Source organism: Talpa occidentalis, unplaced genomic scaffold, assembly GCF_014898055.3.
Source record: "Talpa occidentalis isolate TD23 unplaced genomic scaffold, MPIMG_talOcc4v2.1, whole genome shotgun sequence".
NCBI lineage: Eukaryota > Metazoa > Chordata > Mammalia > Eulipotyphla > Talpidae > Talpa > Talpa occidentalis.
In genome coordinates this window covers 68,926,235-68,950,601 of record NW_026555331.1, presented here as the reverse complement: position 1 = coordinate 68,950,601, position 24,367 = coordinate 68,926,235, and the positions used below count along the sequence as shown (strand labels likewise).

Here is a 24,367-nt window from a genome sequence, read left to right as displayed (position 1 = left end):
GATTCCAGATATAATAGTATTCATAATTGACTTCATTCTAAACTATTTCTAAGTTATACTTTCTTGCAAGACTTTAAGGCATATTTTATAAGCATGTTTGAGTTTCTGATTACAATTAGCTATCCAAATTAAATGCAAAAAACAAGCTTTTTATAAAATCTCAGAATATTTTATGAAAGCACATAAAAACTCAGATTATACAGGTGAGAGAAGAAAATCAAGGAGATTGTGTGCAAGAATGCAAAAAGAAAATCAAATCATGTGAGCTACCAGTGATGTAATAATAATAATAATAATAATAATAATAATTTACAAGAATTTTATCAGGTATATATGCATTCATTTTGTTACCATTTCACTCCATTTTTAGGATTTTTATTTTAACTTTTTAAAAGTTTGTTATTATTATTTGATTTTACATTTATGGATTTTTAGAATTACAGCTTCTATGTTTTTCAAATAGTATGGTGACAATAAAATAATAATAATAAATGAATAGTATTTTAAATAATTTGCATATATTTTATTATCAATTTACTTACATAATCTTTTTCCATTTTGTATATATTTTATATCTATCTTTCTTTTTGTACAATGTTTGCTTTTTCCTCTCAGGTGTAGTCCCTGTAAAATTCCCACCACCAGTTCACCCATGCACCATCACCATAATCCTTTGTGCTCTTCCCTTCCCTGCTTTGATTCCTCTCCATGCCCTTCCTCTGCAGAATATCTCTGATATATATAGTTTCCTGTTAATTTTGTTTTTTAAATTATTTATTATTTTTTCCTGATCCCTCATTTGGTTCCCCTACTGAAAGTTGCAACACTGAATATGAAATATCAGTTTGAATCAAAATATTTAAGATGAGATGGAGTTATAGCACATTATATTTAGATTTTAAAACACACTAGCTTGTTTGTACAAAAATATACAATTTTTTAAAGAAAAGTCTTTGAGATATTTTGGGAAAGTCAAAAAATATAAGAGAATTGTTGCCTAAGAAATTCTGATAATTTCATATATTTAATCTGTAGATAAATTAGTTGAAGAAAAATGGATTACTGAAATTGAGATGATAATTACATATGCTCATGCCCAGTATTTACTTGTTATGTAGCCAAATAATCTTAGGTTTGGGGTTTCCTTCAGCCCGGCAAGTGAAGTAGACAGTATTTCCTGATGTAACCTCCACATTTCGTGGCTCAAAAGTAATTCGAGGACTCTCTATAACAAATAAATGATTAGTATACATAAAAAAATACAAAGTATAAATTTTATATATTATTGAGAAACAACAATAGATAATTAAAATTTCCTTATACATTAAAATTTTACATATTAAACTAACTTTATTCAGTAATACAGGAGCCAGTTAGACAGTAGATCTAAATTTCACTTAAACTTTAGATGTTTGAAAGTTTCATTGAATAACAGTATTACCAAAACAGTAAATCAAGTAAATTTCCATGCACTTTTATTTCTCATAGTTCCATACAATAATATTCATTAAAGGAGTTTGATTTAATGGGTTAACATTTCAAACCAAATAGTTAAACTGAACTTGTAATTTTTCAGGCACTAAACAATTAGTCATCTAACTACCCACTTTGTACTATATATAAGAATTTATATGCCTGGACCTCAAACCTAGTACAGCAAAATTTCTTAGCAACGTAAATGAATGATTTCATTCTGAAATGGCAACTGACTAGTTAAAATATGGAAACATTTAAATAATTTTAATAAGGAAATGAAGTGATTAAATTTTTAAAGAGACAGGTAATATTCTTGAATTTAAAGGGAAAAATATACAAAAAGTAATTTTACTTTTCAAAAGCAAATTTCCATGTTTCTTTATGCCGTGCTATATGACAAAAATCTTCCTTTTATAGCTGTTATTTGAGATTTGCAATCACAAATTAATAATTATACCTAGTATATCATATTCTCCTTCCCAATATGTCAAATTATAGAAATAGTTAATAGTCTTACCCATTTTGTAAAATGTTCATATAATCAACATCATGGCTTTACGCAGTTTGGAAGAAATGATTTTATTCATTTTTATGATTAAAAAACATATTCATTTATACTTTTTCTATAAAAATAATGAAATATATCTACAGTGTGTCAAACACAATGCAAAGACTAGTGATGAGGCAGTGATCAAAACAAAAAAAATCTGTACTAATGATATTATAGATTATTGTAACAACTAAATTAAACCAAAGAAATGAATGAAAATGTGCAATAAGTTATAATAAAAATATAATGGTAATAATAGATAATACAATATAAATATATTAATAAAATATATAAAAATAAATAGCCTATTCAGTGATTATATCAACACGAATTCAGTGTGTATGGTAGAGAGAAGGTGGGTAGGTAGGGAGAAAAGTTAAGCCTTTTCAAGTAATTAGTATTTAAGAAGAAAGTTATTAGGGAAAAAAAGAGATGTAAGAAAATAGTGTAGGTAGAAACAGCATGTAGACAATTCCTTGAGTCAGAAAAAATGCTAAGAACTTCTGGGGACTGAAAGAACAGCATGCTAGCTAAACTGAGTAAACAGAAGTAAAGTATTAATAAATGACGGAGAGTAGCCAGGGTTAACAATAGGAAGTTCTGACCTTGTCAAGGATTTTATGCTTTAATTTAAGGTGGAAATCTACAGAAAAATTAGAACTGAAGAATGACATTATCAGATATGAGTTTTTAATGATATACCCATATATAAAGATTAAAGAGTGAGAAAAATGAAAACTGGAACATCATTTAAGATGTAATACATTCTAGGCAAAACTCAGTTGTGGCATATATTAGAATTCAGTAGCAAAGATGGATAGCAGGGAAAATTTGAATCTAAATTGGAAATGAAAATCAAAATCTTTTTATTTTTCAATGTGGATGTAATTAAATTATTTTAATGTAATTTCTCAAATTACCTCCTTAGATAAATTTAAAACTGGCTTATCAGTGAATGTGGCATTAAAAACAAAGTTCTATCACAAGTCATCATCTGAACAAATTTCTAAGAAATACAAATATCTCACATATACACGCATGTGAACACATGTTTATATGTGTTTAGAATCACTTATTCATACTTAAATATATATATAGGAATAAGGTGATTAGATAAATAAATAAGTAATCAAATAAATATTATTTCATTTATATTTTAAACATTAAGTGAAAACCAAACAATATAATATGAAGCCATGCTCAATTTTTAAGTAAAGTTTCATAGATTTATTAAAGTCATCAAAATATTAATGTAGATTAATTAATCTACATTAATTAATTAATCCAGATTCTGCAATATTTGAAAGAGCAAAGAGATGTATTAAACTAGGTTGTCATTATATAAGGATGGATTGTATAAGCTCATTGTATAAGCTCTATTTTATCTGACTTGAGTGTTTTTCCTAACATTGAATATAATCAACTAGTTTATCTAAAGTTAAAAAATAAAATTATTGATTATTAGTACTAAGTGATATTAAGGTATATATGATGACTTTAATGCTGGTCAGACTTCTGATTCCTGAAGAGATAAATTAAATAAATAAATAAAAGATAATTAAATAATTAAAATTCTGGAAGTTAGAATAAATTATCTCCAAGGACTCTCTAAACTCCAACAGTTTATGATGATAAACACTTCCTTAAATAAAAATGCAGATGCTGAAAATGAAATTTGCCATATTTCCCCCCAAATCCATCATGACCATTTTCTGACTACATATCCTCTCAAATGCAGAATGACATAATAACCTATATAGGAAGATGGCAAACAAAAGACAATTTGCTGTGTATACATAGAGAAAGTAACTTACCACAATCAAATTCCTCTACAGACACTGAAGTGATGGCACGTCCATGGAGACTTCTGGGATGTTCACATGTAGCAGCAGCCTGAGTTTGGTCATTTCGGGCATAACTTTGCATAAGTTCCCACAGCCATATTAGGTCACAGTCACAAACAAGAGCATTGGAATCCAGACGCCTAGGCATGCAACCAAGAATTACAACTATTAAAAGTGAACATTAACTTCTATTTTAAATTTCTTGAGTTAAAATATCTGATTTCCTCTAATATACTTCCTCTGTTACATTTTTGAGTGCAGTATTCTAATTTACTAGCAAACACCAAAGTAAATGCTTGTCTAGTCTCATATTTTACAGAATAAATGCATCTCCATATTAACAATATTCTTGGAAAGCACTTTGAGACACAAAATAGTAGTTATTACTTAACATGCTCTATATTATTTGGTTATAAGTAAACAACGGTAAGACAAAATAAATGCTCATTTTTTAGATAAAATTAAGAATTAGGACCTCCCCAATGGTGCAGCAGGTTGAAAGCAGCACTGCAAAGCTATCTGCAGCCCCTGCAATACAGGTTTGATTCCTGGCCGGCAGGGAGATAACCACATGGCGTGGCAGACCTCTCCTGTATTGCCCACTCCTCCCCTCAGCAATGTTTTCAGACCATCTGCCTGTTCTGCTCCCTGCTCTGTCTCTGGTGAATCCTCTCACCCTCCCGCACCTCTGGCCTGTACCCCAGCTCTTGTATAAACAAATAAAATCTTTTAAAAAAGGAAAATTAAGAATTAAAACTATATATAATGAAATGTTACAATTTTTAAAATGTTAAAGAACAGAGAATTTATATATATAGTGTAGTTGTTTTTACTTTTTCATAGAAATAACTGAAAGGATAAATACTTCATTGTGGATGAAAAGCTAAAAATATGTTGTATACAATTCACTCAATCATCCCAAATAATTCACTTCTTCTGCAAACCTCCTTTACATCAATGCGAATAGTTTCCTTTTGTTTAATTTTCCCTAAAGGATAGAGATAGGAGGTTTTGATTTTTACTTTTTATACCAAGTGACAATTTTACAAAGGTATTATTAGAAACAATACAATTTTACAAAGATTTATATCTTGAATTTTCTGCAGATTGTAATGGGAAGGAATTTTACATTTCTTTTTGCTACTTCCTAATCTAGGCACACAAACTATTCACTTTTGCTAAGTTCTATTAAATTTTTCTGATCCTTTCTAGAAGATTTTTCTCATGAGACAAAATTAATAGAAAGTCAAAGAGATTTATGTTGTATACCTCCATTCTTGCTAAAAGATGTATAGTAAAAGGACACAGATGATAAATTACCACTTTTATTCATCCCAAAGGATAAAAAGGTAGAATTAACTAAATGGACTTGTCAATCTGTCTACAGTGGTGATCAGGTTACATTCTAAAAAGAAAATTGCCAAGATTAAAAGATAATATGAATAAATCATATTCCTGATAGGGAAGTGGGAGATGTTTAAATATTGTAAGAAGTAACGTGTTAGGTCATTTAAATACAATAAAAATGCTATAATTCCTGATAGCATGTATAGATGCCCTTAGAAACACCTGAGAAAATAATGGAATTCAAAGGACCAATTTACAGATAAAGTTACAAATCATGTAGTTGTTTTAAGAGCTCTTGTCAAAATCAACTTACTGGGGTAGGGACTTTCTTTAGAAAGGAAAAAAAAAATACCCTTCCCTAAATTTGGAATTTAGAATACTTCCAGAAACTATATATTGAAAAATAAATTTAATAAAGATTTGTTGTGTGATGGTTTTGTGAAGTATATTGTAGATACTCAGTTCATAAGATTGTTAAACAGGAGCCACTAAGGCTCCCAGATGCTTTGGGGCCTGAATGACTTTTCTGAGGTCCACCTCAGGGTTTCAGGACAGCCTACTGTGTACACGTTGTAGATAAACCCCAAGATCCAGCAGTATCCACCTGGGCAACATTGCAGCCGCCCCTAGGCCAGCCTGGAGGACTTAGACAGCATAAGCAGTCTCTGAACCCCATGGCTCCTAGCTGGAGGTTGCTCACATGAGTGTCTGGCCCTGCTGAAGCCGGCTCTGACTGTGGCTCTCCTGAAAAGACAACCACCACCATGACCACCTGTCCTGAGTGCAGGGCAGGTCTATAATATATAGGCCTGGGTTTCACTTATGAATACCATGCTGGAACTGTAAACAGATCGATCAGGTCCAAGTTCCCAATGGATCAATCAGTCAAGCTCTCACTAGTGCCATTCAAGTATTTTGAAGCCTTTCTGAATTGCAAACATACCGATCTTATTGTAGCTCAACTGGAACCAATAAAACATCTAAAATTGTGAATGGACTAATCGGGCTTGAAAGGTGGTGACCCTGAAGGTATAAGCTAGAATAACCAACTTGAGGCATTCATCAGATAGCTTCAGTCAGATTGATTGGGGCAGAGACCTCTGAAAACTTCAAGACCTTCATAAATCTTTGCAGAGACCCTCACAGAGACATTCTCAGAGACCTTCTGAGATTTGTGAGACCTCCTCAGTCCTTTATATCTGATATCCACTTCAAACTGCAGCCTGACCACTATTCCTGCCTCCTGCCCTGCCTCTAACATCAGCTGCAGAGAACACATTTGGTCTAATCCTGGAGTTTTTAAAAGAACTGTATGCTGTTGGGTTACTCCGAGCATTTCTGAGAGCTGTTTGCTGTTGACATAACAGATGTCTTAGCTCTGTAACACTGGTGCCTGTTCTTTAGCACCATCATCTGCTGACCAGTGCTGACTGGCAATGTGACCTGTGCCCAGCCACCTTTGAGACAACTCCACCATTTCTGATCCTTAATGGCGTGTCACCACTTAATGGCATGCCACCAACTACAGGTTTTCATGGAATAGACAGGACTATGTAGTATGATTAGCCTTTGTTTTGGACTAGTGGACACTGTGGGCACTATCTACAGTAGGACAGCCAGCCATTAGTGGTCTCAGAAACTCCATTTCCCAATTTCCCTTTGTTAATAAAACCCTATCGCTGCACCCTGTGCCTGGGTAATGTGTTGCAATCATGAGTACACAGGTGAGAACCTCACAAACTATGACCTACCCCCAAGCCTCTGCACTGTTTTAATATTGCTTTTAAATTGTGTTACACTGAAAACAATAGCTATATTTAGTAGATGACTGGATCAAGAAGATGTGGTACATATATACCATGGAATATTACTCAGCATTCAAAAAAGATAAACACATGCAATTTGCAGCAACATGGATGGCACTGGAAGGGATCATGCTCAGCGAAATAAGCCAAAAAGAAAAAGAAAAATACCGGATGGTCTCACTCATAGCAGGAATCTAGAAAACTTAAATAAGGGACCAGGAAAATGAATATAAGAAAGTGAAAATCAAAATCAACAAAAAACTATGAACCAGAGACACTTTTTGGGGGGTGGGGGGCGGGAGGGGAAGGATTGGGGTCAGAATGGGGCGTTTGCAATTGTATGGGGGAATATAAAAATAAAATTTAATATTAAAAAAAAAAAGTCAAAAAAAAAAAATAAAGTGCAAACAAAGTGTGGTAATAGCCCACACTTATAGAAAAAAAAAAAAAAAGCTACATAATGGTGTATATTTTATTTTCTTAACACTTCAATCAGGACTTACACTAAACTGAGACAATCAAGTCAGAGTCAAAAGAGAACACTTTCAACCTTGTGTGGAGTGACCTATCCAATGCAAAAGTTAACTAACATTCATTTAGAATGTTGGTGGTTTCAGTTTTTTTGGCTCTTCATTGACACTAATTGACTTATTATATCAACTACTTGATTAAAAAACAGTAATTTCAACATAAGTGAATCCAAATTTAATTCATTTGATTTACATTTGAGTTTAATATCTGCAACAGTTTGTAGTTGCTAAATATTAAGGAATAAATTCTCACTTCAGTATCACCACAAGGTTTCTCTGAGTTGCACATGAGGAAAGACACCAACACAAATCCTTTGGGAAGATCACAGATACAGGGCCCTCGATCACAGATAAAGGACTCTCACAGTCCAGAATGTTCCATTTATTGATATACTCCTAACTTACTTATATGTCCACTACTAATTGCTGATCCAGTACTTTGTGTATTCTCATGCTTGTATGTTTTAGTAGCAATTGAACATAAAGTAAAAACACCAAAAAAGATACCATACAAAATAATTTTTACTGTCAACTACAATTAAGGCACTTATTCATGGCAAGAATGCAAAATATGAATAAAGCAACTACTTTTTTTTTTACTTGTCATTGAAATATTCCTTCATATCAGGAGGAAAATGCAGTATAAGGATCAAATCTATTTGGAGACCCTTTGTTATTATAGTATCTGCAGATTTACACCAGGAAAGCATTTGGGGAACATTACCTATAATATATGAATGTTAAAATGAATGTCAAAAAATAGAAAGTAATAGAAATAAGAAAAGTGTATTTTTTTCTCTTTATTACTCCTTACTAAATGTTAGTATATTTTGCCTAAAATCATTATCATTTTACAGTTATCCATTTTGAAAGTGCTTTTTTCATGAAATATCACACACACAGGTATGCTCTTATTCACTGCTCAAAGGGTAATTTCAAAGGGGAAAAAAAAAACAGAACCAGGTAAGTTAATTTTCTCTCTTTGAAAATGAATTAATGCATCACTTGTACTTGCATGATCCCTTTCACTTAACGATCCAAAATCAGTCTTTAAAAGACATTTCATTCATTTTCCTAGTACACCTGTGAGGAATGTGTTCATTGTGAGATAGAAATATGATGCAGATGGAGAAAACAATTCAGGTGTCACATACAGACCATGAGATGATATAGCAAACATGATTCACATAGGTTTCAGTCACTTTCAGGTACTCGCAGTAAATTGACACACATCCAGTTGTTAAGACTTCTTTGTTGAGGAGGGAATTAATTTGATTGTAGGTATAGCTTACTTGCCTTCTGGTATTCTGGTATTTCCTCATTTAATGATAACTTGGGTATATACAAGTTTGAGAATTTGGAATAACTAGGTACCGATGCCTTCCATCTCAGACAGATCTGGAGCTCATGGACCCTGGAGCAGTTTGCTAAAATCGTAGTTATCTAAGTTTATCATTCATAAACTAGATCATTCATCAAACTTAGATATTAATAACTTTATACACAAAAATGGCTTAAGCCATTTATAATAAATACAGTACATGCATATAAGATGCAAAGTGGTACATCACTTTAATCTCCCTCAGTCTTCTCTAGTCTTTACTATTGTTTATTTGTGCATGTGTGTGTGCGTGTGTTTGTGTGTTCCAGAAGTGGTGTAGGCACTGCTTCACTTAATGTAAAAGGCTGCAACTAAAATTTAACAAGAAAAAAAATAACATAAATGGATTTTAAAAACTGATTTCACATTTCAAGGATTTCTGAGAGACTGATAAACTAAAAATGAAATTCAGATAGAAAACTAGGTAGACAAGAAATAATGAGAATTACAATTGCAAATACACAAAGACAATGACTCTAACTTTAAGTGATATAGCAAATCTAACATAAGAGAAAGAAAGCAGGCTAAAAAATAAAATATTCCTCCAACTACCAAAATAAAGCATTTGTGACCCTTTCAAACAATGTTCTTCAAATTTTTATTTGATTAACAATAAGATATGATTTATAAATAAGACTGTTAAGGCAATAATGAACACTAAAAAAGAAATGAGCTCTAAAATCAAGACAAGACATAGAGGAAACTTATGTGAAAGAAACTAATCTGAAAAGACTACATGCTATATGGTTCTAACTATCTGACTCTGGAAAATGCAAAACTTTGAGACAGAAAAAGCTTAGTGGTTACCAAGAGTTGGGTAGAGGAGAAAAAAGGATGAATAGATGGAGCACGGAGAATATGTAGGGCAATGAAAATACTTTGTTTGAAGCTATAATGACAGAGGCATGCCATTATAAAAATGATTGTACACCAATAAGAACCCTAAAATAAACTATGGACAATATGGTGAAAAAGTTGTGCCCATTGTAGATCCATCAACTGTACAATGCCACTTTAGTGAGGTATGTTGATATTGCGGGAGATAGTGCATGTATGGAGGCAGAGGGTGTAATGGGATCACTATTAACTCTTGGCTTAATTTTGCTGTGACTACAAAACTGCTTTAAAAAATAAAATCTATATTTTTAAAAAATGAATATATATATATGACTCCAAATGGTTGTGTTGAAATCAGTAAGAAAACTTTGGCAGAAAATGTCATCAAACAATGACTTGATGTTTACTCTGTAACTGCAATTTATATTTGTGTCCACTGAGCAAAAAAATAAAACAGAAATGGAAAGCACTAACAAAGCAGCTAGATGAAGAGGCAGATCAGAGTAAAGAACAGTGAGTCACACAGAAAGGAAAGAGGAGCAAACAGAGAGGAGAGAACTGGGGTTGAGATTTAGTTTTGCTTCATTTAACAAAAGAGGAAATAAACTACAGGGCAAATTATACATGCTGAAAGGGAGAATTTCTGAAACCTGGCCAGAAGAGTTAAACTTTCTTTGGAGGTTGACACATACCCTTTTTAATAAAAAATTAAAGGGTAAGAAAAGTCTTGAAAGTCTTTAGATTTGACCAATAAGGTAATTACTGAAAACCAAGGAAAACTTCTATCTTCAGTATGTTTTTTGAATGTGATTTTAAAGAGAACAGATGATACATAGCTCAGTAGCTTATCTGCATCCTCTATCACTCTGCAATTAACAAAACCATTTTCTCCCTAATGCGCTAGAATTGCAGTGATCTTTCATGGCAAAAGGAGATGACAGCAGATCTTTTTTGGGATTTATTTTTTTTTTTTGAAGAAAATCATAAGGCTTTTGTGCTTATTCATTTGCTTTTACTTACAGTCTTTTTAATGAGTCCAGGTGAGAAAAACTCCCAGGTGGTATTTTAGATAATTTGTTGTTATGTAAAAATCTGAAAAATAAAAGATATCTTTTAATCACAACATAGTAACAATATGTTTAGGGGACAATATTTTAAAATCTAATTATAAGTCCAAATATATTTTTTAAAGTATTTCAATGAGAAAGGGCAAAACAAAACAGTGTCTTTTATTCAAGCACTTGGATTACATGTGTATAAAGATTTGCATGTATGTATCTACTATCACATTAGTGTTTTCTCATTTATGGTCTTTTGAATTTTTTGGTTTTTTTTTTTAATATTTATTTATACAAGCACTGGGTATAGTCAGAAGCGCCGGAGGGTGAGAGGATTCTCCAGAGACAGAGAAGGGAACAGAACAGCCAGACTGACGAGGGACATTGCTGAGGTTAGCAGTGGGTGGCAGGAGAGGTCTGCACGCCATGTGGGACCCTCGCTGGCAGCCGGGGATGGAACCAGCACTGCAGAGGCTGCGGGCAGCTTTGCAGCCCAGGGCTCAACCACTGCACCACTGGGGAGGCCCCCGATTTTTTGTTTGATTTAGAGACTATCAATGCTAAAGTGGGGTTCATAAAAAATGTCTTCAAACATATAGGAAATTGGGGCAAATAGCCAAAAAGAATCGCAAAATAAAAATATATGACTGCGGAAGCTTGCAAATAAACAGGGTTAATGGGATCCTGAAGGGGGTAAACATGTCCATAATTCAGTTTACAGTTCAGTGACAACTTTGCTAAACTGTAATCCCCTTCAGTGCTTGTGAGGTCAGTCACTGTTTCAGCCAGTCATTTACCTGTTCCCCCTCAAACCCCCAGGGATTACATAAATGTCTATTTCCCAGGTTCCAATTCCCATGACTTCATCTTTCAGGTTTGTTTCTGCCAGGTTTGTTTCTGTGATGGAGGGAAGCAGGAGACAGAGACCCAGATACAGTATTTCTCTCCCCACTTCCACATAGGCAGCCTGCACTCATTTGGGTTCCCTCAAGGCTGCCCCAGCCCAAAATATCTGTGATAGAGAAATTATGATGAGAGGAATCACCAGCTTTGGACTCTCTGGTCAATAGTACCACTAAACGCATATTCAAAAAAGAGTACATGTATAAACAGAGCACAAAACAGTACAACACAAAAGAAAGTCCCTGCAACACGGAAGAAAGTTCAATGCCATTTATTTCTTGAGAATAAAAGAAATAAGCATAAGTAATAAATCATGTCTGGAAAATATTAATAATTAGCTCCCTCAGTCTCTCATGTCTACTTCATGACTAGTATTCCTGTCCTCAAATGAAATAAAACCATTTGATGATGTTTTCTTATCAATGTTATGTTTTTAGCTTTAACTCTTTTATCTATTAAGGTTAACCCTAACGGGAGTAAGCAGACACCAAACTATTTTTATGGTTTTGGAAACTTGATACACATCTGAATAAAGTTTTCCTCTGCTCCTTCCTGCTTGATTATTTATATTCATCTTCCTGGCCCCATTCAATCCACAAATCTCAAAAGTAATGACTTGTTATGAAGATGTAAACTCTTAGGTTAAGGTGAGTGTGCAAATGGGTGTCACACAGTACATTCCCCACTGCCAGCCTTAACGAATTATATTTCAGAGCATATTAGGTGAAGATAAATAACTTATAGTATATTTTAGCTACCATTAGAAAAACTACTAAATTTGGACAATTTAGGCATGATTTATTTTTGCTAAGCTTTATTATTATTATTAATCTCCTATTGTACATTCTCAGTGTCAGCACTAAAACAGCAGTACTGTTTCAGCATTACTATTCAGCAAGGGTGCAAAACTGCACTCCTGTACTTCTTTTTACTCTTTGTCCTTTCCTACTTCCCTGAAGTTAATCTTCAAAATAGTTCTATAATGTGTTTGTTGATTTCTACTTGTAGAAGCACCACTTTGATTGCTTTGTTCCCAATAACGACCTAAAAATCACTTCCTTATTTATTGGAAAATTTACCTGGCCAGGGAGCTAATCCATATCGTGCAGCAAACCTCACCTGTCTGCCCACTGTTCCCTTCAACACTGTATTTCAGTCATTCCACCTGCCCACTCTGTCTCTGGTGAATCTTCTCAACCCCTCTCACTGGCTCTCCCACAGACAGCCTACACCCCAGGTCTTGGATGCATAAATAAATAAAATACATCTTTAAAAATAAATAAAGTAGTGTGTTAAGATATATGTCCTATAAATCTAAGAGATTTCAGAGAAGTACAGAAAACTTCACATTCAGTTTCTACTCATTGAGAAAAATTTATGAAAAATCTTCATTGAGTTGAGCGTCTCATTAAAAAAACAACATTTTCTGGGCCTCCCTGGTGGTGCAAGGGGTTAAGAAACAACCTATGAAGCTCACCACAGCCATTGCAGCAAGAGTTCAATCCCCAGCCAGGGAGCTACCCACATGGTGCAGCAGATCTCTCCTAACTCGCCCGCTGTTCCCCTCAGCAGTGTATGTCAGTTGACTGCCTGTTCTGTTCCCCACTTTGTCTCTGGGGAATCCTCTCACCCCCACAACTCTGGCCTGTAACCCAGTTCTTGTATGTATAAATAAATAAATCTTAAAAAAAAAAACACAACATTTTTCCAGTTGGTTGACTACATGCTTATACAAGCTGTTAAATGAAGTGCCCAGGATAATGTTGCTTGGAGTATGTATCCTCCCCAAACCAACAAAATCAAATGTATTCTTAGGACATCTGAGTATACCAAGGTTTTTTCTTCTTGGTTTACTATTTTAAATTTTTAAGAAAGAATCATTAAAGAATAATTTCCAAAATAATTTCTTTCACAATCACATCAAAAAGAATTTAATATCTAAGAAAAATCTATAAAATGAAAACAATAAAAATTAAATAGGAGAAGACGCAAAGCTATGGAAATACATGCTTGCTCATTTTACCCACAGATTATATAGATTCAATGCAGTCCTATCATGTTTGAATGGAAACCTTTAAGGCAAGAATAAGTGTATATGGGGCCTCCCCAGTGGTGCAGGGATTGAGCACTGGGTTGCGAAGCTGCTCGCAGCCTCTGCAGCACCAGTTCTATCCACGGGTGCCGGGCAAGGGTCCCACATGGCGCTCAGACCTCTCCTGCCGCCCGCTGCTCCCCTCAGCAGTGTACTTCAGTCCTTCTGCCTGCTCTACTCCCTGCTCTGGCTCTGGTGAATTCTCTCACCCTCCCACGCTTCTGACTGTACCCAGTGCTTGTATAAATAAATAAATAAATAAATAAATAAATAAATAAATAAATAAATAAATAAATAAATCTTTAAAAAAAAAGAATTCATATAATTTGAAAAAAAAATCAGGTAAACGGGTAGAAAACCTAAATAAACACATCCCTAAAAGCATTCAGAAAGTTTAACAAACATATGAAAAATGTTCATCATTATTTATTATCAATTAAATGCAAATGAAAAGTTCAATGAGATACTACCCCACACCCCTAAGAATGGCTCATATCAGAATACCACAAAAAAGTACGTGATGGTGAGGGGGTGGAGAAAAAGGAACCTTCATACACTGTTGATGGGAATGTGGACTGGTGAAGCCCCATGATAAGTAGTATAGAAGTTTCTCAAAATATTAAAAATAGAACTACTATATACTCCAGCAATTCCATTCATAGGTATCTATCCAAAGAACACAAAAACATTAACACAAAGGATACATGTAACCCTATGTTCACTGCTGTACTATTTACAATAGTCACATATAGTCAGGAAAAAACTAAGTGCCCAACCATAGTTCATTGTATAAAGAAGATGTGGCATAGATACACAATTAAATACTCTTCAGCAATAAAATAAAATATTAAATCTTGTGAAAACATGATTGGACCTGGTGGGAATTATGTTATCCAATAAAAATCAGAAGGAGAATGATAAATACACTATTATTTCAATCATATACAAAGAATATAGAGAAAAATTAAAACCTCCCTTTCAAAATAAAACTAATTTCCTAAAATAAATATAATCATTAATATACTAGGAGAAAATGGAACATCTTCAAAGATCAGATGGAACTGTCTTTAAACTTATAATTCTATTGCAGATGATCTAAGTATGAGGAAAGAATACACTGATTTCCAGGCATTCAAGAATGTTTAAAATTACCTCCCTAAAATGTTTTATAAGTTACTTGAATATGTACTTCAACATAATAAGGAAGTAATTCAAGATAAAAGATGAATGAGTTTGGGGAACCCGGGGGTAAACCCAAACAGTTAGTGATGGGAAATCCCAGGTTGATGAATGCTCACACTATCTCAGAAAACCAGTTCAAGTGAGAAGACACAGGTCACTCACTCACTGTAGAAGAAGAGCATATGGTGTATACAATTTTCCAGTTGAGAAATGTGAAGATATTTCAAACAATATAATGCATGTTAAAATCATCACAGTTAAGATGTCCAGAAAAAGGTGTTTACTGAAGTAATAATATAAATATAAAGCAAATGCATATGGTATTTTGTGTAATTTAAACCTCATGAGAAAGGAAAAATAGTTTTCCTTTTTGTAAGAAAATTATTATTGATATTTATACTTAGAGAATGAAATAAAATCTTAGCATAACTTCTGAATCTGTAATAATCAAGCTAAAAATTATACATATAATTTTGCACATATGCATATATAAATATGTATTTGAATTTGTAAGGGTAATTTTATGGTCAATAGCAAGAATTAGTTGTAGTTGCTGGATAAGATAAAATTCTCCAACATTGAATAATATAAAAATAATGTATCTAACAGAGTTCATGTATAAATAAGAACCAAAAATGACAGAAAATGTATGGGAGTGAATACTAGTCTCAAAATTTTAAATGGAGAGCAAAGAAAATCTGTGAAAATGAATGGAATAAAAATTAAAAGTCAATTATATGCCAAACGATGAATGAAAAAAAATAATATAACTAATATACATGAGTATTAGTGAGGTAAATCCTCATTTTTTCAGTGGGAATTAATAGATATAATCTAGAGTTGAAAAGGAAAGAAACAAAAATTATTAAGGATGTTACCTAGGAAATCAAAATAGCAACTACAAAAGAATATGCTTTTTAAAAAAATGACTAAAGAGGGATTCCTTGGTGGTACAAGGAGTTAACACACAACCTATGAAGCTATCCACAGCCACTGCAGCACGAGTTCAATCCCCGGGGAGGGAAATACTCACATGGCACAGCAGACATCTCCTGCCTCGCCTACTGCTCCCCTAGGCAGTATATTTCAGTCAATCCACCTGTTCTGTTCCCCACTCTGTCTCTGGTGAATCCTCTCACCCCCTACACCTCTGACCTGAACCTCTGTTCTTGTATGTTCAAATAAATAACTCTTTAAAAAAAGTAAAATAATAAAAAATAAAAAAATGACTAAAGAGAGTATCTTTGGAAAGAGAGCCTGAGCCAAAAACTTTCCCTCATAAGCTCTATTATATGTTTTGATATTGTATGTCTGGACTGCTACATTATATTGAACATAAATAAACGTGTGTATAATAATTATAGGAAGGAACTAAAAGCTAAAACCTTTCTGTTAGTTTTCTATACCTTCAAGTACATTCATGAAAACTAAGAACCCCCTGTCATCACAGCTGAAGGGTCTATGAGAGTTTCCTAATCTCCTGTAAGTAGCAGGAATCTCGCCTCCCCATTTGTGTAGTTGTCAGTATGCTGTTTGCTAAAGATGACCTGGGATTTTGAGTTGTAGTTCAGTGACTGTCTCATTACACACCAGGGATACAATGCTGACACAGCAAAATATTCCCCCAAATTAAAATCGGCACCCCAGGTTTTATGCAATTAGTCATTAGAACACTGAATCTGCCACTGCCACACATGTTATAGCAGGAAAGCAAGTATAACACTTCTTTCTACCCAGTTCCCCATACTTTATTGTGTGCCTCCAACAAAAAACAAAACAACGTAATTTTTGCATTATCATTCCTATACTTTTATATGCAAATAGAATTGGAGTGGTGGCATTGGAAAGTGATTGAATAAATCATTTTTTATTTTTAATTTCCTGGCCAATTTTGTGTATTAACATTAAAGGACATCATTTTAGAAGCTAGAAACTGCTAAATCAAATTTTTTTTAGGAAGATAGTCCTAATTAAATTTAACTATGTATCATCTGGGTAAATACCTAGGAGTGGAATTGCTGGATCATACAGAAGCTCTATGTTTAGTAGGTCAAGAAATCTCCACACAGCTCTCCACAGTGGTTGGACCAGTTTGCACTCCAACCAGCAGTGCAGGAGAGTTCCTTTTTCTCCACAACCTCACCAACATTTGTTGTTGCTAGTTTTTTTAATATGTGCCTTCTCACTGGTGTAAGATGGTATCTCAGTGTAGTTTTGATTTGCATTTCCCTGATTACAAATGATTAATTCCAAAGGGCACCTGCACGTCTATGTTTATAGCAGCACTATTTACAATAGCTAAGCTATGGAAACAACCCAAATGCCCAAAAATAGATGACTGGATCAAGAAGATGTACATATACACCATGGAATATTACTCAGTGATCAAAAAATGATAAACGCATGCAGTTTGTAGCAACATGGATGGAGCTAGAAGGAATCACGCTCAGCGAAATAAGTGAGAAAGAAAAAGAAAAATACCGGATGGTCTCACTCATAGCAGGAATTTAGAAAACTTAAATAAGAGACCAGGAGAAAGACTAATCAATACAAAGTAAAAATCAAAATCAACAAGCAACTATAAACCAGAGACACACTGTGGCAGGGGCAGGGTGGGGTGGTGGATGGAAGGGGGGACGGGGAGAGGAAGAACTAGAGTCAAAATAACGGGGGGATGCAATTGTATGGGGAATATAGCCATAATGAAAATGCATACATTGTGCAAAGATGAAAAATGATGTAAGAATTATATAAAATAAAGTATTTTTTAAAAATTTAATGACGCAATTCTGTTTCCTTCCTATTTAGAAAAAAAGTCCTATCTTCAGCAAAATTCACAATAGATTTATTAATATAGCCTATATGAGAAAATGAAGAAGTAGAGAATCTTAAGATGAAAAGAAAGGAGGCTGTTCAAGTGTTTTTGCAGTTGGATATTGCTATTTAATATTTACTGATACGTAACATTCATCAAAACAAGTGCACATATTATGATATAGGGCACAATAACTTTCCCAAAAGTGAATGCAACTGTGTGATTCCAAACAACAACAACAACAAAAACCCTCAAACATTGGTAGGATTGAAGAAGCTCCCTCCTGCCACTTCTGAATATACTCTCCTCTCCAAAGGTAATTGCTGACTGGTTTCCAACTTATATTCCTGCTACCTGCTTTTGAATTTCTTTTAAAAACAAAACCAAGGTTTTCAATTTTGTGATATATCAATTTATTTATTTTGTTCAAAATGTTTCTGAGATTCATCTGTGTTGTATGATATTCTATTTTATGACTATTTCTCTTTTCTTTAGTTGAATACTTAGGTAGTTAGTAGTGTGAAACCCTTAGAAATAATGTCATAAATATCTTCTGAGGCACATATATGTTTATTTATATTGTTTCTATATCTAGAAGTAAAATTGACAGATCACAGGGGATGTATATGTTCATTTGTAATAGCTTCTGCCATAAATTTTTATTTGTGAAGTGCTTGTTTATCTGTTTACCGTATTTTTAATTTAGGTTATTCATCTCCACTAATTTCAAACTATATAAATTCTTAGAGCAACTCTATTTTATAGTGCAAATTTAGGCTTAAAACAAAATGCTCTAACCTACAGTGCAACTAATAGATTGTATAAATAAAATTTGTAAAGCAGAAAACAAAGAATGTCTAAAGAGTCAACACTTACAGTCGCTCTAATTTCAGAAGGTCTCCAAAGGTCTCTTGCTCTAATGTTTCTAATTGGTTGAAGTGAATATACCTGGAAGGCACAAAAACAAATTGGTTAGTTCTTGTGCAGGTGAGTAAAATAAAATAGTTGAGGAAATAGCAAGTTTTGGCTGAAACTCAACTCTGTGGTATCTCCAGTCTCTTCTGTTCTTCACAACCCTGGGTCTAAAGAGCTGATGTTCCAACAAGGAACCTAAATTCCATCCAGAGGTAGCAACTTATGTTGCCTCTTTGTAGGGAAGACTCTTAAGTAGAGAGAGGTTGGGAGGTTGGTCAAGTTAGTCTTCTACTCCTTAAAATTTTAAAGTAAGTGAAGTTTGAATAACAATTAGATATATATTATAGGTGACCTCATGTTAATTGACCATTCAGAATAGACAGAAGACAAAGAATGGCATATCTGATATAATTATAATATATTAAGTATAATATTATAATTAATATAAAATAATAAAAATGTCTTGTTTTAATCCCCTTAGAATTGGAACTTTTTAGACCTCAGTATACCCTGCATGCAATTTACCCACTAGATATTTCCAAAGCTGCCATTTCAAGAAGACTTTTCTTGATGTGATAAGCAACCCAGCTAACGACAGAAAAGTTTACATTTCCCATTAAAATACTGTGATGAAGTGGAGAAGCATGCTGTCAAAGCAGAGAGTTGAGCACATCTTTTGCAAAGCAAATCTTATTCACTGGCAAGGCCACATACTCTATGAAAATGTAAATATTCAACCTGCACCTGATTTCTAAGCACAGCTTTGTCAAGAAATCAAGAACCATATTTAGCAGCCTGTAATGAATTGCCTGCAGAAAGTTTCACAAAGTCTGTGAAAAGAAACAGACCAAGTCTCACATTGAATCATGTCCTTATGGGAGGACACAGTTTATTTCATTTGACAGAACAGAAAACTACTTAAAGGACATATAAAAAGAGGAACTTCAAAACTTATAATGTTTATATTATATATAATGTATATATAACATAAATACATATATGTAATAAACATATGTTTAATTATATATATTTAATCACAATTAGATATCTTTCTTAAAGATTTATTTATTTATGCATACAAAAGAGCTGAAGGGCAGACCAGAGATGCAAGGGTTGAGAGGCTTCACCAAAGACAGAGTGGGGAGCATAATAGGCAGATCTACTGAAACACACTGCTGAGGGGAGCAGCTGGTGAGACAGGGGAGGTCTGTGTGCTATGTGTTCGATCCCTGGCCAGGTTCAAACTTGTGCTGCAGTGACTGAGGATAGATTCATAGCAATGCTTCTTGAACCCTTGACCTACCAGGGAGGCCCTAGAAATCTTTTTGAAAGAAGAAGAGAAAAGCACTTAAGGGAAAGAAACACCTCTATTTCATTCAAAGAACTCTTTCTTAGAAAATAATTTCATAAGGTAAGCACTTCAGATACCTAATACAAAAGCATAATAGTTACAAAAGTCAACTTTCCCAGTCTCTGAAATTTGGCATCTTGGCTGACAGTCACAAGCTTTCCTTCCAAGGGTTCTATTTATTATAAAAGCTACAACAAGGACACTGTAATAATTACTTTAGGATTTACATAAACAACTTTGTCCCTGTTACTTTATGGTATCCACACTGACAGAAACACACACTACCCTCTACAAAGTCATCATTTACCAATTGGTCTAACATATAAGAAAGGAGGTAAAGCCCAGTGAGTTAGAGAAAGAGTTTGAACATGTTCATCCACCTGCTTCTAGGTCACTGTGCAACCTAACAAGCCACAAAGAAAGAGATCACAAGCCAGAGTCTATCATGTAGCCACTTATCTACCAAATTTCAGATTTTGATTTTTTTTTTTTTTCAGAGAACTGGGGTGTAGGGCAAAAGTGCAAGGAGTGAAAGGATTCACCAGAGACAGGGCAGGGAGCAGAACAGGCAGATCTACTGAAATACACTGTGAGGGTAGCAGCAGGTGAGAAAGGAGAGGTCTGCTGTGCCAACAGGGCAGCTCCCTGGCTAGGGATCGAACTCAAGCTGGAGCAATGATAGAGCTGAGACTTTACCCCTAGGTCTCCTGGGAGGCCCCCAAATTTCAGATTTTGAAAGTGAATATAATAGTGTAGGGTAAAGTAAAAAAGTATCAGGCTTTTCTGCTCTCCCGCCATTAGGACTGATGATGGATCCCTTCGGTCCTGAATGCATGCCTGATGGTGGACACCTGGAGGAGGGTGTGGGCATATGTAGATGGGACACACCTTGGCTAAGACTGGGTATAGGGTAAGTAAAGTATCAGGCTTTTCTGCCCTCCCACCATTAGGATAAATGATAGATCCTTGCGGACCTAAATGCATGCCTGATGGTGGACACCTGGAGTAGGGTGTGGGCATGCGTAAGTGGGTACACGTGGGCTGAGAGACTGGCCTTATAAGGGTGGCGCAGCAGAGTGCAGTGTGGTGGTGTGGTGCTGAGGATTGAGGAGTGCAGCGGAGAGTGGCAGAGCGCAACGGAGTACAGTGACAACTAACAGCGGAGTGCATGAAGACAACATGGCTGCTAGAACTGGTGAAGAACCTACCCGGTATGGGTGGGTTGCATTACATTGGCTTTATAAGGGCAGCGTCACAGGGATGCCAGCAGAACAGCAGAGAGCAAAAGAGAGAGCAAAAGGAACAGCAGAATGAAAGAGTGAAAGAACCATGAGAGAGCGAAAGAGAGAGCAGAGCGGAACAGAAGAGCAGAAGTAGAGCTGAAAGGAGCAGAGAAGAAAAGGCCACGAGAGAAGGCCAGAGAGCCCAGAAAGAGTGAAGATTTGCTGGGGGCTGGGAAGCCAGCCAGCCTCCCAGCCCCCCCAGGTACTCCAGCCTGCCTGCCGTGTGTGTGCCTGGTAAATTCCAATAAAAGCCTGCAAAAGCCACTGAGGGCTCCAGGACTCCTTCACCCATCTGCTGGATCACAGAGATCCTGCCCTGAGCCCATCCTGCCCCTATAGTTTATGAAAGCACTAGGCCTTTATTTTTTTCTTTTTCACTATAAAACTTCTTTTGAACAATAAATAAGAGAATTTTTACAACTCTGGGAAGATTGGGGAGGGGAGGGAAGATGTAAAGAGAGAGACGCTTCAATATCTGCAGCAAAAAAGGATTTCATGAGATGTACTACAGGGTGTTTCTAAGGGAAATAACTGCATTGTCAGACTCCACACTCACTGGAGTTCAAATAGATACTTTGTGATGAATATAAACAAGTGGTGACTAAGACTTCAAATTTAGCATGCACTAAATAAAAATAATAGCAATACCACCAAACACTTATTTTTCTCAGTGATTTACATGGATTGAGCCTTTTTTTTTTTTTTTTTTTTTTGTGGGACCCTTGCCGGAGGCCTGGGAACGAACCGGTGCTGCAGAGGCTGCGGGCAGCCTCGCAGCCCAGCGCTTGGATTGAGCCTTTTTATTCCTCACACTGCACTGTGATGAAGTAGGGTCTAGTAATGACCCATTTTTAATTTAAATGAGGTACAAAGTGGTTAAGTGGCTCAATTTTGCACAGCTGGGAAATGCAGAGACCGACTTCAGTTTAAGACCTATGGTTCTCTTATCATCTGGTATAGGTGGCAGAGTAGCTGCACAGGTTAGCTAGCTGCAGGGCACACATAAATGACCTGCTGAAACCCGACCTAACAATGCTAGGATCAAAGCCCTTCTCAGGTATGGAAACAAATACCTATATGGAGAAATCAAGTGCCCAAGACCACAGAATTAATCCTCCACAAATCAAGCAATAATATTCTCTCAAATACCACTCGAGCTTGCATATTCATCTGCTTGGCAGTCATTCCCCAAGACACTAGCACCATTTCTACTGGAAGCACAGAGGTCTTAAGCAAAGGAGCTCATTGGAGTCACAAAACAAGCGAACAAACCACAAGAGGCCAAAGCCAGAGTCTCTCATTGGGTCACCTTAATTTCAACTTCCAGATTTAAAAATGAAAATTGCAATTCATGAATAAACTAGGTCCTTTTCCCCACTCCTGTTTTTTAAATTTATTTTGAACACTTATTTATAACAACTTTCACCATAAATAAAACTGGAGTTTAGTATAAATATCTCCATTGGCACAAATTTTCCTGTCATCGTCAATCAAATGCCATTTCATGTTTATTCAAAACGGCCTCCCTAGATAATTTCATCTACACTCATGGCTTCCATTATCTCTCTGCAGAAGGCTCACAAATTACATCTCCAACCCAAATTAACTTCTGAGATTTAGATTCATATATCCCCCAAAACTTCCTAAATCCAAATTCCTCTGCATATCACAAAAGTACCTCAAACTCAACACATCTGAAACCCAATTTATAATCTTCCTCTGCTCTACCTATTCTCCTCGATATCGCTTGTCTCAGTTAATAAAACAACCAAAAATCAATTTGTCCAAGTCAGAAAACTGGCAGGGATACCTCCTTTTCCCTCATTCCCTGTATTCTGCCTAATTCCAAATTCTTTTGATTTTGCCTACAAAATATTTCTTGAATTAAGTGCTTCTGAGTCCTAGGGCAAGTTATGGATAATTAGGCAGCTTTAGGGACAGTGCAGGGACTTCAGGAGAGTTAAGAAAGGTTCCCCAGACAAGGGCAATGTAGGGTAATTAAAAAAGTACCAGGCTTTTCTGCCCTCCCACCATTAGGATTGATGATGGATCCCTGTGGTCCTGAATGCAGGCCTAATGGCAGGCACCTGGAGTGGGGTATGGGCATGCGTAGGTGGGTACACCTGGGCTGAGACTGGACCCATAAGTGCAGTGTCAGAGAATGGAAAGACCAGAGAAGAACAAGAGACCAGAAGAGAACCAGCAGATGAGAAAAGAGAAAGAGAAGCAGAAGAGAGAGAATGAGACCATGAGAGAATGCCTGAGAGTCCAGAAAGAATGAAGACAAGCCAGGGGCTGGGAGGCCTGCCATCCTCCTGCTCCCCACCTCCACCCTCCTGCCCCCCACCTGCCATGTACCCGGTAAACTCAATAAGAGCCTGAAAAAGCCACCGAGGCCTCCAGGACTCCCCTTTATCCGTCTGCTCGGGTCATAGAGATTGTGCCCTGTGCCTTCCTGCCACTACAGGCAACAAATTACAATGGGGTGAAATCAAATACACCAGGACTAGGGATGACAGGACATTCCTGTACAAGGACAATAAAAATTTAAAAAAAAAAAGGACTGTAAGATAAGGGCTGGGGCACAGAGACTTAGTTCTGGGCATAGAGACTTTTAGGCAATGAGTGAGACCACTGAGAACTAACCAATCACAAAGAGACTGGTGGAACTTTAGAATAATTAGGGAAAGAAGGTGTATATTCCCTGAGACATGACTCTACTCCGGCTTCCTGTCCCCTCCCTGGCCTGGTTCCACCGGCCTGGGAGTTCTACTTTATTTCTATTTCTTTTCTCCTCAATAAACTTCTTCTTTTTCTAACCAAGGTATTTTTTTTTTTAAAGATTTATTTATTTATTTATACAAGCACTGGGGACAGTCAGAAGCGCCGGAGGGTGAGAGAATTCACCAGAGCCAGAGGGGAGAGCAGAGCAGGCAGACTGACGAAGTACACTGCTGAGGGGAGCAGCCAGCGGCAGCAGAGGTCTACGCGCCATGTG

General features: G+C 35.6%; 1 protein-coding gene across 3 annotated transcripts in view; it reads right to left on the bottom strand.

Moving 5' to 3' along the window:
• Positions 1–24,367, bottom strand: part of PXDNL (peroxidasin like) — a 628,077-nt gene that overhangs the window by 185,630 nt on the left and 418,080 nt on the right. For 2 of the 3 annotated variants that reach the window (XM_054692271.1, XM_054692272.1), the window contains 4 exons: positions 18,697–18,768; positions 10,791–10,862; positions 3,841–4,010; positions 1,108–1,225 (listed from right to left, as the gene is read on the bottom strand). In XM_054692271.1, coding sequence (XP_054548246.1) covers positions 1,108–1,225; positions 3,841–4,010; positions 10,791–10,862; positions 18,697–18,768 — 432 coding nt within the window. The remainder of the gene's footprint in view (positions 1–1,107; positions 1,226–3,840; positions 4,011–10,790; positions 10,863–18,696; positions 18,769–24,367) is intronic. The other variant, XM_054692273.1, reaches the window with a different exon arrangement.